The 14330-nt window shown below is 34.4% G+C and overlaps 1 protein-coding gene across 2 annotated transcripts in view; it reads left to right on the top strand.

The window, feature by feature from the left end:
- The first annotated feature begins 5113 nt into the window (after positions 1-5113).
- The window catches only part of LOC122626867 (nesprin-1), a 47211-nt gene continuing 37994 nt past the window's right edge, over positions 5114-14330 (top strand). The window contains exons 1-9 of one of the 2 annotated variants that reach the window (XM_043807324.1): positions 5114-6575; positions 11656-11717; positions 12153-12248; positions 12320-12403; positions 12493-12585; positions 13120-13143; positions 13317-13495; positions 13610-14012; positions 14104-14250. In XM_043807324.1, coding sequence (XP_043663259.1) covers positions 5870-6575; positions 11656-11717; positions 12153-12248; positions 12320-12403; positions 12493-12585; positions 13120-13143; positions 13317-13495; positions 13610-14012; positions 14104-14250 — 1794 coding nt within the window. In that variant the 5' untranslated portion in view covers positions 5114-5869. The remainder of the gene's footprint in view (positions 6576-11655; positions 11718-12152; positions 12249-12319; positions 12404-12492; positions 12586-13119; positions 13144-13316; positions 13496-13609; positions 14013-14103; positions 14251-14330) is intronic. The other variant, XM_043807325.1, reaches the window with a different exon arrangement.

The following is a 14330-nucleotide window of genomic DNA, read 5'->3' as shown; positions in this document are numbered from 1 at the left end:
GAGAGGAGAGGTAAGAAACAAGAACAGGATAGGAGAAAAGAAAAGAGATAGAAGAGAAAAGAAGAGGAAAGAGTGATGGTAGAAACGGCTGCCGTTAAATCGTACGTCGAATGATGCCAAAGTTAAATATAAAAGCGCCGGCTAGCGTCGCGGCGCCCACCGTGGACCAATGACGCGGTGTTGAAGACAGTCTCTTCATGAACTTGGTCACGGACTGGAGATAGACGATTCGGTTCTCCTACGATAGACGCTTCGGTTCGTTTTTCCTTCGTACGATTCTTTTACTTACGTTTCTGTATTTGGATCGTGGACAAATTTATTCCATAAGGTTTTTTTTTTTTTTTTTTTTTAGTGTTCTACATTATTTCCTTTTATATTATTCTTCAGGAGAGATTCTAGCGAAAATTACACATCCGTAAGAAGAAGCACACGGATTACATCAGAAGTGCGTTTACGAAGCTTCCATTTCGAGTGAATTTGTTTGATCAGAGCGCGTTAAATTTCACCGTTGATTACACTGACGTTTACTTCGGGATTTGTCGGTGAGTATTGATTTTACTTTTATAGATCTTACGAGATCCATTCAATTCGGCTAGATAAATTTGTATGGAAAAATAATAATCACTCGATACGTAGAATGAATCCTACTCTAAATAGGAATTCCACATTTTCTTGCTATTTGGATATAACAAACATTCGAGATGTTAGTGCTATTGGTGCTTTTAATTAGATAGTGTGTTAGCGAATGAAAAAAAAAAAAACAAGTTTGCGACATCATTGTGATTCACGTGGGTGAATGTTAGCAATGGATGAGTTCCAATAACTGCCCATTGCTGGGCCAATGTGAGCAACCTCTGTCAACGACATCCGTTCCGAACGGGACTATTTCTGATCACCAATTCGGCAGAGATTTTATTTTTGGACGCAGCATCTGAGGTCCAGGATCCAGAGACTGGTGCTACGCCGTTTTATGTCTCTTCCATCGAATAATCCATCTAGAAATCGAACTCAATTTTCAATTCAATATTTCTTCGAGGGTAATCCAATCTCTTGATATTTGCATAAGATTTAGACAATGAATGGCAAATACATATTTGTCTGTTAGGATAGAGTTTACCAGTATATTCACGTAATACATGTCAAAAAAAAAAAAATGTACTTTAATATCCGTAAACTTTACATTTTAACTATTTCGAAAAACAAATGTCTATTTGGATTTATTTATATTATTAGAATTATTGTTATAAGTATAGCCCATAATATTGCCTTGAATTACTTATAAATTTTTCAACATTTTGTTACGGAATCATTTCTTGATATATGTAATGATCTTTAAATTATGTAGATTATGTTGATATCTCTCTACATCTCATAAATATCTCTCTACAGCTCGTTTGTTGTGTAATTTGTGAATAATTTTTTTTTTTACTACAGTAAAACAGCAATAGCAAAAAAATTCTAATCGGTCAAAATTGATTATAGTTCTTAGCAAGATGTATTTCACTTTGAATATCACATTTATATTACATGCCGATCACTTATATTAATCGGACACTTTTCTGCTGTACATTTTGCAAACGTATATATATTATATTTATTTTTGTCATCATTTAATGGGTCATGGTCATAATCGAAGGTACCGCCGACTATCTTCAGACTGGAGAACGTTTTTAAAGAAACGAAATACTCGTGGAAATGCTGATATCAGTGACAACATAAGAGAGATAAATAGATAGATAGATAGATGGATAGATAGATAGATAGATAGATAAATAAAGAGAGAGAGAGAGAGAGAGAGAGAGAGAGAGAGAGAGAGAGTGAGAAGTGCCGAGAACAAAAATTACGCACGTGTACACGTGTCTATGATGTGACTGGAAGGGCGATTACGGCTGTTAATATGTGTGTCTGTCACTTTCTAAAATATCTGATGCACTCATCGCGAATATACCTGGTGGTGGTTTGTCGGACGCGTGTGTATAAGCGTCGCAGCACGCAAAAATAGAATTGGTACTATATTTAGGCGGCCTACACTCGGCATCCAACAGAGAACCTTAAGGTTTTCATCTTATTCAATACTTTTAAAGATATCGATATATTTTAAATAATTCAAAGAAGGCTATTGTTTAATTATACACCATGTAATATGTATTTGCTCGATGTAAAAACAGAATATGTATATATATAACAGATAAGACATAAAACGAACCGTTTGTAATTTTATGCGTTGAATAGTTGTTCGTTCATCATCATTTTTCAATGACTATAAACATCGTTTCGTTAATGTGAATGAACTCATTTACGCGCGTATGCACCTTCCAGGTGCCAAACCTTTTAGTATCAATGAACTCTTTCTAAATCCAAAGCTTCTTACAGAAATTCTACAAATGCTTTCTTGGTCTAACGTACGTCTTAATTATAATGAAGACTCAACAATTTCAGGTCAGGATGTTGTATTGATAAGAGACAATAAAATTAAGTCAAGAAAATTAACTATTTTTTTTAACTAAAACTTAAAAAATTTTTATATAAATAATTAACAAATTAAAAAAAAATAGTAATAATAGATATATCTTAAATTATAATTCAAATCGCAAGTAATTGAGTACGATAGCTTAATGACAATGACCTGGCCTTATCGATGAAAATTATCAAATATCTAATCTACATCTGGTATATATATCTTATGACATGACATTTTGATTTCATATTAATGTATAGGAATTCATAGATACGTGCTAACAATGTAGGCACCTATTTCAAGATACTTTTGGCCTGGAGCCATCCAGATCTACTCACCTCACTGTCACTACGCGACCGAGAGCTTGGTCGATTGGTTTCTTAGAACGTATAGGTGCACATGCAAGTCTTTATGTGTAGTCATATAACTATCTTGTCATCCCTTGATTATCTTAAACTTTGATTTTCAATTATTCCTAATTCTTTGGTACAATATTATAGAATTGTTAGGAAGAATTGAAAATAATGATTGTTTCATCTTTTAGCTAATTCTTTTTTTAATAATTTTACTTTACCGACGTTTGACTGAAAAAATGATTTATGATGTCAAGTCAATCTTATTATTTATTTTATTTTACAGTGATGATAGAAATCAAGGGGTGGTGCAGAACATTTCGAAATAGCTAAGCGTAATGTCACAGCATCCGTCTAGACCGCCAGGAGGTCATGGACCTCCCGGCGCTTCCTCAGGTAGAGCCAGTACGCCAAGTGGACCAAACACACCCACTCCGTCGAACATGTTCAAACCACCGTCGGTATATTCGCCCTCCTCTTCACGAAGACCACCGACACCTGTCCATCATACCCGTCCAATGTCACCACATTCATACCCTGGTGTGGTCCATTCAATGAGTCCTGTACCGATCGGAATGCCAATTTCACCTGGGATGTCACCAGTTTTTGGTTATCCACCGCATGGTTACATTCAATGTCCAAGACCAAGATGGCCATCGTCTATTGCTCAAGGAAATCAATCTCCCCGACCGTTTATACCAGTACAGGTTAGTATAGATATTAATACCAATACCAATCTCTTGTTATGCGAGACTTATAATTGTCATATTGGCGTTAGTAGTCACGCTATCGTATCATTAGTTCTTCAAATATAGTTAGTCTTATCTTGACATTTAGTATCGATTTACGAGCAACATGCTATCTTGTTCGTTTGTAGGTACGATAGAAAAAATTAATCTTTATTAAGTTTATATTTTATAAACAAACTGCGAGTTGCATATAGCAATATATATTTGATTCGAAAAAAAATTATATGTTTATGTAGAGTCCACTTGGAAGCGATATAACATCACCTGTACCCTGTGGACCACCGGAGTACCTGATAGCGCCTTATAGATCTGGTGATTACGAATATATTGGTGTACCATTAGATCACACACCAGTCGACGAAGAATCCAGTGGTCCTAGTACCGCAGAAATTATCGCCAGTCAAAGCCAAGATTACGTTGATGAGAAACTTGCCGAATATCAGGCTACGATACAACAATTACAGGGTGAGCAAACGATTGCTTCGAACCTGATAATTTAATTCTGATCTTTATTTAAAAAGATCTTAACGAAGAAACCTTCTAATTGCTTTTCCCTTCGCACTGGTATCTATGCCAGAACATAATCAAGCGCATACATAACAGCCGTGAACCAATTTCTCACCACTTGTTGCTCAAACGTCATTCCAGATTTCACGTTTCTAAGATGTTCTATTCTATTAATAGAAAATTTTAAGTCTTTTATTATTTTCCTTATTCTTTTTATACGTAGAAAATATAATAAATTTTGCGTGATTATTTATAAAATATCGCTATGTACTAGATCGTAAAACTTAACTAAAGGCATTTGATTCAGAACTCTTTTTGAGAACCCGAAACGAAGTTCTTATTTCATACGTAAATCGAGTAGTTGGTTACGTGCTTATCGAGTTTTAAAAGTATAAATATGATTGCAATGCTTATCAATTCAAAGTGAGTAATATTGTAACGACTAGCATTAACTACAAAGATAAGAGTAGGATGAAAATAAAAGAAACGAAAAGATTGATCGACTAAGAATCGATATAGGGCAGTCGTTAAGTCGCTCGAACATCATAAGAACTTTTATTACATTTTTCATCTCGCAAAAATAAATTATGATAACTCGCCGGCAAAATAGAAACGCCGTCCTATTCGCGATTAAAACTCTCATTTCTACGAAGTATGGATCGATCGTACTGATTTTTGTGTGTGATAAATTTTACCATGTTCACCATCACAAGAATAGCTAGCTTTAAAAGTCCAATCGATGAGACGTGAAAATAAAAAAAAAAAACTTCATTTATGAGGCGTCTAGTTACATAAGAACAATGCGACTGACTCTTAAATTAATCAGAAAGGAAGGAAGAAGGATAGAAGAGAAATAAGGATAGTAATAGAAAGAGAGAAAGAGAGAGAGTAAGATAGAAAGGGTCAGGATAAGAGGATTGATCGAGAAGGTTTCGTATTGAGAACATAGGAGAGGGGAGAAATGCCGGTTCCGTCGACGTCAACGTCGACGCCGACGCCGCTTCGACGCTGTCGTCGTTTACGTTATTACGACGACTGGCTCGTTATCCTCATCTTCGTCGTCATATTCGTTGTTGTCTCTGTTACCCTCGTTATCCTTGTGTCTTAGTCGTCGCACTCGTCGTTGTCGTTGTCGTTGTTGTTGCCTTTGTAGTAGTGACGAAGAGCGCGGGCGGTGGGACTTGCGAACGAGGTGGAAGCTACGTCGCTCGAAGTGCCTCCAGTATCGAACCGACGTTCGTCGTGCGCGGGCACAGTACGTTCCTTTATGTATATACGTACATTCCATAAACTCAGGCACGCACGCGCGACATTTACATACGCGTTACGTGCCGTCTCCAGTACGTAAGCCGAAGTAATACGTGTACGTATAAAATTGAGCCAAACACATATTCAGAGAGGAGAACGAGCCGGGCCGGTACGAACAGACTACCAGCAGCAGTACCAGCAAAAGCAGCAAAAACAGCAGCTGTCCCTGTCGACGCGGACGACTGAACGAGGTGTCGTCGAGAGGGTGCGGTGTCAACGGCGCGTGAAGAATACTTTCTTTTTCTTTCTCTCTCTCTCTCTCTCTCTCTTCTACACAGTGCGTGGGGTGTGGTATCCATTGAACAGGTGTCTACCGATTGTTTTACATCTGCGGAAGGATCAAGAAGAACCGAGACTCTTCGATGAAGAAGACCGGAAAAGCCGGCATTTGTAAAAAACGTCGCTCGGCGATCATAAAGTCGCCTTTCAATGGGATGACAATACAATAAATGAATTGAGCTCGATCCTGGCGAGCATAGATTAAACATAAAAATATGTCACGACGAGGAACTCCACCTAGGGACGAAGGTAGTCCTAGTCGTCAGGATAGTCCTAGGACGCCACGTGGCGGTCGACTTCGAGATAGGGTGAACTTTTTCGAACAAGTATGGACCGGTGGTCGAGGTTCACCAACGAGTACCGACGAACCACCGGACGAAGTCGATTCCTCGCGTGCTCGTGTCTTCCGTTCGTCGTTTGCGAGACCATCGTCAAGAGCCAGCGATTCCTCCTTCGAAGAAAGCTTCGAGAGACTCGTTGAAGAGGGTGATTTAAACGGCGCTAAGGTCGTCAAATTCGAAAAGGTCATCGTTAGAAAAAGTACTAGAGAAATAATATCGTCGACCTCTATAAATGATACTAACATTTCTACGAATGACCCGATCGTATTCACGGAAATGAGCAGGACACCGAGCGAGGAACACGCCCTCGAAGACTCCGCTTATCAGAGTCATAGTCACGGTGCTCAAAGTCACGGTGGTAGTAAGTCCAGCTCGGTAACGTCCTTTACTAAATTTCCATCGGAAGAAAATTTCTTTCAAAGAAGAGGCAGCAATTCTCAACAACATTTTTCACCGGACGATCGACCACCATCCGTTTGGTATGCGGAATATCGTAGCCAGAGTTTCCAGAATGTCGCTGCTAGGATGGAACACCTACGCAGTAGGAGTCAATATGATGCGCATATCGCTCAGATCAAAGGTATCATTGACTTTTTTCTTTGCTCTCAAGGAGAAAAACCTTCTTTTTCTTCTTCCTACGTCTCCTATGTATCTCATATACATATGGATATAATGTCAAGGATTCTTCGAACGTGAGAGGATTTATGTTCGCGAGTCCTTCTCACAATTTTTCTTCTTTATACAGATCGAATCTTTTTATAACAAAATCTCATCTTTTCATTTAATTTACCGAGTTGATCTTGTTTAAACATAGAAACGTTCTATGTATTTTAGTTAAACGTAGAATCTGTCATAAGAATGTGTAAGCATATAGGTATCTCGATTACAAGGTCAACACATGTAGGCAGTAGATTTAAGTTTTTATTAATAAGATCTTCCCAATTTTATTATTCATATTTTGCTAATTTGATAAGATCGAAGGTGAGATATTCGCTTAATTTTATTGTTATTTATCACCAAGCTTTCACTCGACGATTACTTCTTTTAAATTTGATAATATTTTTAATCGTTGATTATATTCGTTCAATGCTTATCAGTGCACTCTTATAATGTTTACAACTCTTCTTTATCACGAATTAAGCTATTTTCTTGATAAAATTTGATTGTATCGAAAGAATTCGATACTTTCTAGAAAATTTAACTTAATTTTAGCTTGGTAATGTGCATTGAAGATTGGAATAAGCAGAAAACGTAGAAAGAAAATGTTTTCTCAACAGAGAATTAATGAAGCGCGTGACACTGTGTGTTCCCATTGGTTTTTAGGTCGTTACTCATCGATCAATCGTCATTACTGTCTTTTAATTGCAGCGTATAAGAGCATCTATACGCAATAGATCTTAATAGATTGCACGGTGTTATTTAATTATAACTTACGTATGGACATTAACGTTTAATCACAATCTCTCGTTGGTTTTATATATCGTGCGAGAGATTAATATATACAATTTTAATTATATAAAGTATAAAACTCTCGAACCATTTTCAACAAGCTCATAATAGAATAAATTTATCACTATGCTAACGATCGAAAAATTAGGTTTCTCGATGCAAGGACATCAAAAACGTGTAACACATGAAAATAATAATATTTAGAGTGATTTATTCTTTTAAATAATACGGGCATACATCTGACATTTTTCAACAATTCCCGTTATTATCAGGTAATCATCTTACGCAACTAATCTTGCTCAGATTTCATTTGTAACTTTACGTAATTTCTCATTCAAGCATTCTCATCTTTCATTATTTTTATTTGCCGATGTGATAATTTATAAATTTGATGTTCAAAGTAGAATACTTTTTTGCATTTGTTTTGAGTCATTACCTTCGATCAACTCGTTTAATCAAAGGTAACTTGATTAATGATGGTTAAACATTTCGATCTCATTGTTAAATCGTGGTATGCGTACAATAAAGTGTTACGTTAGTAGACGTCATCGTAAAGGCGACGTTCTACGCTATTGTTTACAATTTGCATCGAACTGTGATAGTAAATTTAAGCGACAGACAGACGTATATAAACCTCAATGTGGTAACGCCGCTAATGGTTAACGGTGACGTAAGCGAGCAGCGTCAGTTCAAGGCTATCGCCTTTCCTATCTTCTTGGTCGAATCGTGCTCGCTCTTTCGCTCTCCGATTTCTTTCCCCGAATATGTAATCTGTCTACATGGCGAAGAACAATTATTGCATTCCGTGATCAGAGATCGTCTCCCTTGGTTGATCGTAAGAAGGTCTTTGTAAGAAAACCGGTAAATTAGATGGGAATTACATAGATATGTATTAAAAGAACGTGTTTCAACAAAAACATCATTAAATCTAAGCCCTTGTATCTTCCTGTCTGGTTACATCAATTTTACATACATATTGTGTATTTATTTTTAGAAAATGATTCCATAAAGCAGCCTCGGAGTAAAGTTAAGTCTCAGGAGAAAAATAAGAAATTTTGTTTTATATTTTATTTCTTACAAGCTCGACTATGATCATGGTGAACGCTCTCTATTATCTCTTTGAATAAACGATCACGAATAATATGTATGCCGACGATGGTAAGGCTGACTCTGGCCTAAAAGAAAAAGTCGTTTGTCAGTAGTTGACGGTCCAATTGGGTCGATCGATAAGGTTCTACGAGAGTCCTCTTGTATGTACAATATAGCTGGACAAGCCATTTTCACGGAAAAAACTATAGCGAAAATTAATCGATTACTCGGATAAATTTTTATTTGTATCAAAGTATTATTTCAAATAAAGAAGTATTTTTTATGTTTCGTATTGATAGTCTTAAAGGATTACCATCGAGGACCAGTATAACTATTGTAGCGTATTTCCGGCAATGTTGATTTAATTAGCCGTCATAACAATTTGAGAACAGGAGTGGTAAAAATTCAATCGACTTTAGTTCACATGCATTTCTTATTCGTATTAATTTATTTCGAATTTTACAGATTTCTGGTTACTATATGTTTAATGATATTGTTTTTAGTAGTATTCTTCTATATTGTTTATTCGTATCAATTTATTTCAAATTTTAAAGATATTTGGTTACTGTATGCTTAATGATATTGTTTTTAATTGTATTCTTCCATATTCGACGCTTCGATCGTGACCGTTCCATTAATATTCGATTTACACATTTGACTTTACATATCGGTACGAGATCTTAATACTCACATATTCGTAAGTGTCGTTCCACATAAACCGGCTCGTGCATTTGTATGCGCCACAGTTTCTATACTCGTTAGTAAACTTACGTGCGAATCCAACATATAACATGCGATCTTGTGGTTTGTGAAATGTCAATTAACGAGCAATTACCAAATAATTCCGCAGTGATTAGCGATAGAATCAAGGATAATAATTAATGATGAATGATAGGAAAGTTCAAGTAGAATCTTGATTTGTTTTTTACTACTCTTTGGTTACTTTATTAAAATGACTAAACTTATTTTGTTATTATCTACTCAATAGCTAACAATTTTTATTTCGATTAACAATATAGTCGATTTATCGATACTTACGAATTAATTCGAAGTCATTGAGAGAGAAAGTAGGTATTCTGCTAAAGAACGTCTTCAGAATTCATTGATAGCTTTTTTCTAGGTCAACCATCTAACTATCAAGATGAGAAATCGTTGGAGCATTGAATATTACGAAGTTAGTACCTGATTCAAAGAAGTCTTAGTGGTTCAAAGTTCATGGTCCAAAGTTTCTACATCGATCCTTATAAGAATCGTTAATCTTTCTTTCACCTATTAAAATCTAGTTCATTTCAATGTAAAATAGTTACGATAACTTTGGATAAAATACGCGTAAATAAAAGAATAAAAGCTCGATTTGTTTGTAAGAAAATGTTAAGGTATTCATGCGACATGTCAAAGTTTAAGACATTTCTCTGTTATATTTCCGATTGATCATAGCCACAGAAATTAGGAATAGGAACGTTTAGGTCGGATAATTTCAACGTACAGCCCTCTCTACACATTCTGCGGCCTCCACGCTTTTTTGGTGCTCGAGTAGTAGCACAAGAGCACGAATATCCTGCCATCCGGTATCGTCACGCGAGCTTAGAATCACGAATATCCTAAAGGATCTAAAATTAAATCGATCGAGAGTTATATGTTGCATTTCTTGCTTAGGAAATAATATGATCTTGAAAAGTGCAATATATGAAAATAACAAGATATCGGTCTTAATAGACTTTTTTTCTTTTTTTATACTTAAATAATACTCACTGTTTTTAATGACATTTAAGCGTAATTTTACATTTTAAGAATAATCACGCTTGAAGCTGCAATCACCAATACGACTAATGAGTATTCATGAACATGATAACGAGACAATAATTATAGAGAGAAATCTATAATGACGTTAAAACCTGCTGATCGTTATAATTAGCACTTTTTACTCACTATATACTTTTTTTATTCACTAATATACTTGCTTTATACTTACGACTATGCGTGACTATTAACGATTAAAAATATAAAGGTTACAGACCCATTGTGATTTATTGAATTTTCCCAAGAAACTTATATGTACAATTTTAATGACAATTTACACGAATATTCGTAACTAGATATCAATGACCTGAGTAGTATCGATTAAGAATGAGAACGATTAATAAGAAAGAAATCAATACACTGTAACTTCCGCTTTAAAGATTCCATTACGTATACTAGATTGACGTAACATAGACTAGACGTTGTGAAAATTGACCACCTATTGCGTAACTTTTATCTATAGAGTTTCATGGGAAACTCGTGACATATAATCTGTCTATTGATAGCATTGTCTACCATGTCAATGTACCAATTAATAGCCATTGATTTAATTAACGAAATTTGGCCATTGAATCGAATCAAACATATTTTTTTTTTATTAGAGATTAACAGAGATATTGTGTATCTAAACAGTATCATTAATGACTCATGCACATTGATATTCATATTTAAAAATAGCTGAAAAATAAAGATGATATGATACTTGCAAATATACATATAAGTAGAACAGGTTGCAAAGATTCAGGTGCTTAATTTTTTTTTCTATGCAACGTAAAAATCATTACCTTCTTTTATTTAAATGAATTCATCATCGATATGTTTTACAAGTCTTATTATCGATGCTTATATAATACAAAGGTTTTATCGATTCGTAAATTTTGTATATAAACAGAAATGAAATCATCACTTTAGATAGTATTACTATCTTACAATTAATAATAAATTTAAACATTTTTTTTTTAAATAGAGCGATAATTAAACTTTTTCAATTTGAATCTTTGACGTTTATTTACAGGCTTTAGTTTATGTGTCTCAAAGAGTTAGGTATTAATTGTACATCTAATTAGTTAGGAATACACGTGTATATTAAGTGAGTTTCATGCACTGACGCGACGACCGATTTGAAGGTGACAAACATGACGGCATATTTAAAAATAAAGCGGTCGTCGTAACTCGCTCCGTCAGTATTATGACGCAATCACTTTAATGAAAGTTATTTTTTATTGAAGAATATGAAAATAAAAAAAAAAGTAATAATAAAAACCATTCAATGTATTTGTAGAAATCGCAAAATATCGTAATGGAAATTTTGCTTGTTTCAGACGAACAAGAACGTGTACAGAAGAAGACTTTTGTTAATTGGATCAATTCTTACCTTTCAAAGGTAAATAATAATATATAAAGATGATTAAATATATCATAAATCGAAAAAGTTATGATATTAAAATAATGTCTATAAACTTTCGTTTCTTCGTTAACTTTTACAACATTGATGATTCAAAAATGGAACTTTGCTAAATTTTGATCCCCTTCAGATCTTGCCACTTTTCTGTTTCCGGATCTTTCAAAACTTAGCCTGTCGGCTCTGATACGCGTGCATGATACACTTAGTATGTGTATGTTGAAAGTAGTGCGCCATAAAATTAAACTAAGTTCAAAGTTCGTTTAAACTGTAGAATAAGTCTGTATAAAAGTACTTTGATAACTGACATTACTCGTTTTAAACTCTTTCCGTTTCATAAATAGAATATCGATTACTGTTTTTTCATGCAATATGATACAATAAATGTATTTTTTTTATTATTAACTTTGTCTATAGCGAATTCCACCCCTTCGTGTAGACGATTTAATTGAGGATTTGAAAGATGGTACTCGTTTACTCGCTTTGTTGGAAGTTTTGTCGGGTGAAAAGTTGGTAAGTATAAATGGATTATGGAATACTCGAAATATTTAGTTATAACTTAATGAATAATATTTCATTTGTAGCCAGTGGAAAAAGGCCGTAATCTAAAAAGGCCTCACTTTCTTAGTAATGCAAATACAGCTTTACAATTTTTACAAAGTAAAAAGGTTGGTATTAGTCTCGTATAATAGTAATTATTTATTTTCAATGATATTTGTGAATCTACTAATAATAATTCTAATTATTTTTGTTTTAGATTAAGTTAGTGAACATAAATTCGTCCGACTTAGTCGATGGACGGCCTCCGGTAGTGTTAGGCTTAATATGGACCATCATTCTATACTTTCAGGTATATTTAATTCTTTTGAAATTTGCGTATATAGTGCAGAATACGCAGAAGCAAATCTCTCTATTTTTGTATGCGATAGCAGCTTAATCATAGAGCTCGAGATACATTATTTTTAATACGATCTGATCAAATATATATATGTATATATACTCATATACATATATACATACATACATACATACATACATATATACGTATATATGTATATATATATATATCCATACATACATATTTATGTATGTATATATATATTCATAACGCTACAGCTTCGTTTCCACTTACTCAGTACAAAAGTGGGCTAACTTGTGATCCATTATGAACTAATAAGGTTTCCATTTCAATCTTCTAATTTTCGAAGGTAACAAGTTAAGTCTACATAGTCGCGTATAATTTTTATCGCTTGAAATTTCAATTCACGAGCATACACCAAACAGTGTCCATTTATAATTTGCACTTAAATAAATTATTAACTTTCACAAAGTGTAAGTCGAATTGATCATCACTATGCTAACTGTATGTATTCCAATAAACAAGCTACGATCAAAGGATCGAAAGAGGGTGAGTAACGAATCGTAAGTTTGGCCGAATAATCACAGTGGATTTACAGAACATTGCACGTGCATGTCCTTGCGCATTTATAATAGTTGCGCACGCTAGAGCATTTTAAATACTATTTTTACTTTTATGAAATAAATCGTCATTTTTTATCGTCGCTTAAATCGATTTTATAGATCGAAGAAAATACAAGGGCTTTGGAATATCTTGGCCAAACTTGGGGTAGTCAGAGTAGTCTTGAAAGTCTTGGAACTCAAGGCTCGGCAGCTAGTGAACGTAAACGTATCAGTAGCGAAAAATGGAAACAAGGTGCACGAAAAACTTTGCTTCAATGGGTCACTAATACTCTTCCCAAGTTAGTATTATTTCAACGTTAGGTTTCTTTATATGTTTGTTTTATTTAGCGAGATAAATAATGTACATATGTAAAACATATCCAATAATATGAATTTTATTTTCGTTTTTATAGAGATATTGGTATACAAGTGCGTGACTTTGGTGAAAGTTGGAGAGATGGCAACGCTTTCTTAGCTATCATCGATGCCATCAAATCAAATCTGGTGAATATAGCAGCTATGAAGGAAGGAACAAACAGAACACGATTGGAAACTGCTTTTGAAATAGCTGAAGTGGAACTTGGTATAGCTCGTCTTCTCGACCCTGAAGATGTTGATGTACCACAGCCGGATGAAAAATCTATAATGACATACGTTGCACAATTTCTACATAATTATCCAGATCCAAAGAGTACGAATCCAGATTCTTTCTCGTCTATAAAACAAGAATACGACGATCTTTTTAATTGGCTTAACGACAGAACAAGATATCTCGAACAACTCGATAGAAATAATTCTTTTCCACCTAATTATTCGGTATGCTGTCGTTTTTCTGACTATAATTTTATTTTATATTACAATGCACACGATAAATTCTATGAACGTCTAACGATTGTATGTCTTTTAGGAATACATTTCATTTAATGAAGAAGTTGAAGAAAGAAGATTACTTTACAAAAAGCTACAAGGTTTAGTTCATACTCCCTCAATAATAAATATCACACGTGATTTTTTGAGATATATACAGAAGTTATGGAAAACATTAGAATTGCTTGTACGTACTCCGAACTTTTTTATTAATATTTTTATTGATAGACAACAGCTTATTATGAAAAATTTTCATAAAATTTATTT

Source organism: Vespula pensylvanica, chromosome 2, assembly GCF_014466175.1.
Source record: "Vespula pensylvanica isolate Volc-1 chromosome 2, ASM1446617v1, whole genome shotgun sequence".
NCBI lineage: Eukaryota > Metazoa > Arthropoda > Insecta > Hymenoptera > Vespidae > Vespula > Vespula pensylvanica.
The sequence above is the reverse complement of the archived record's forward strand: the minus strand, read 5'-3'. Positions and strand labels throughout refer to the sequence as shown.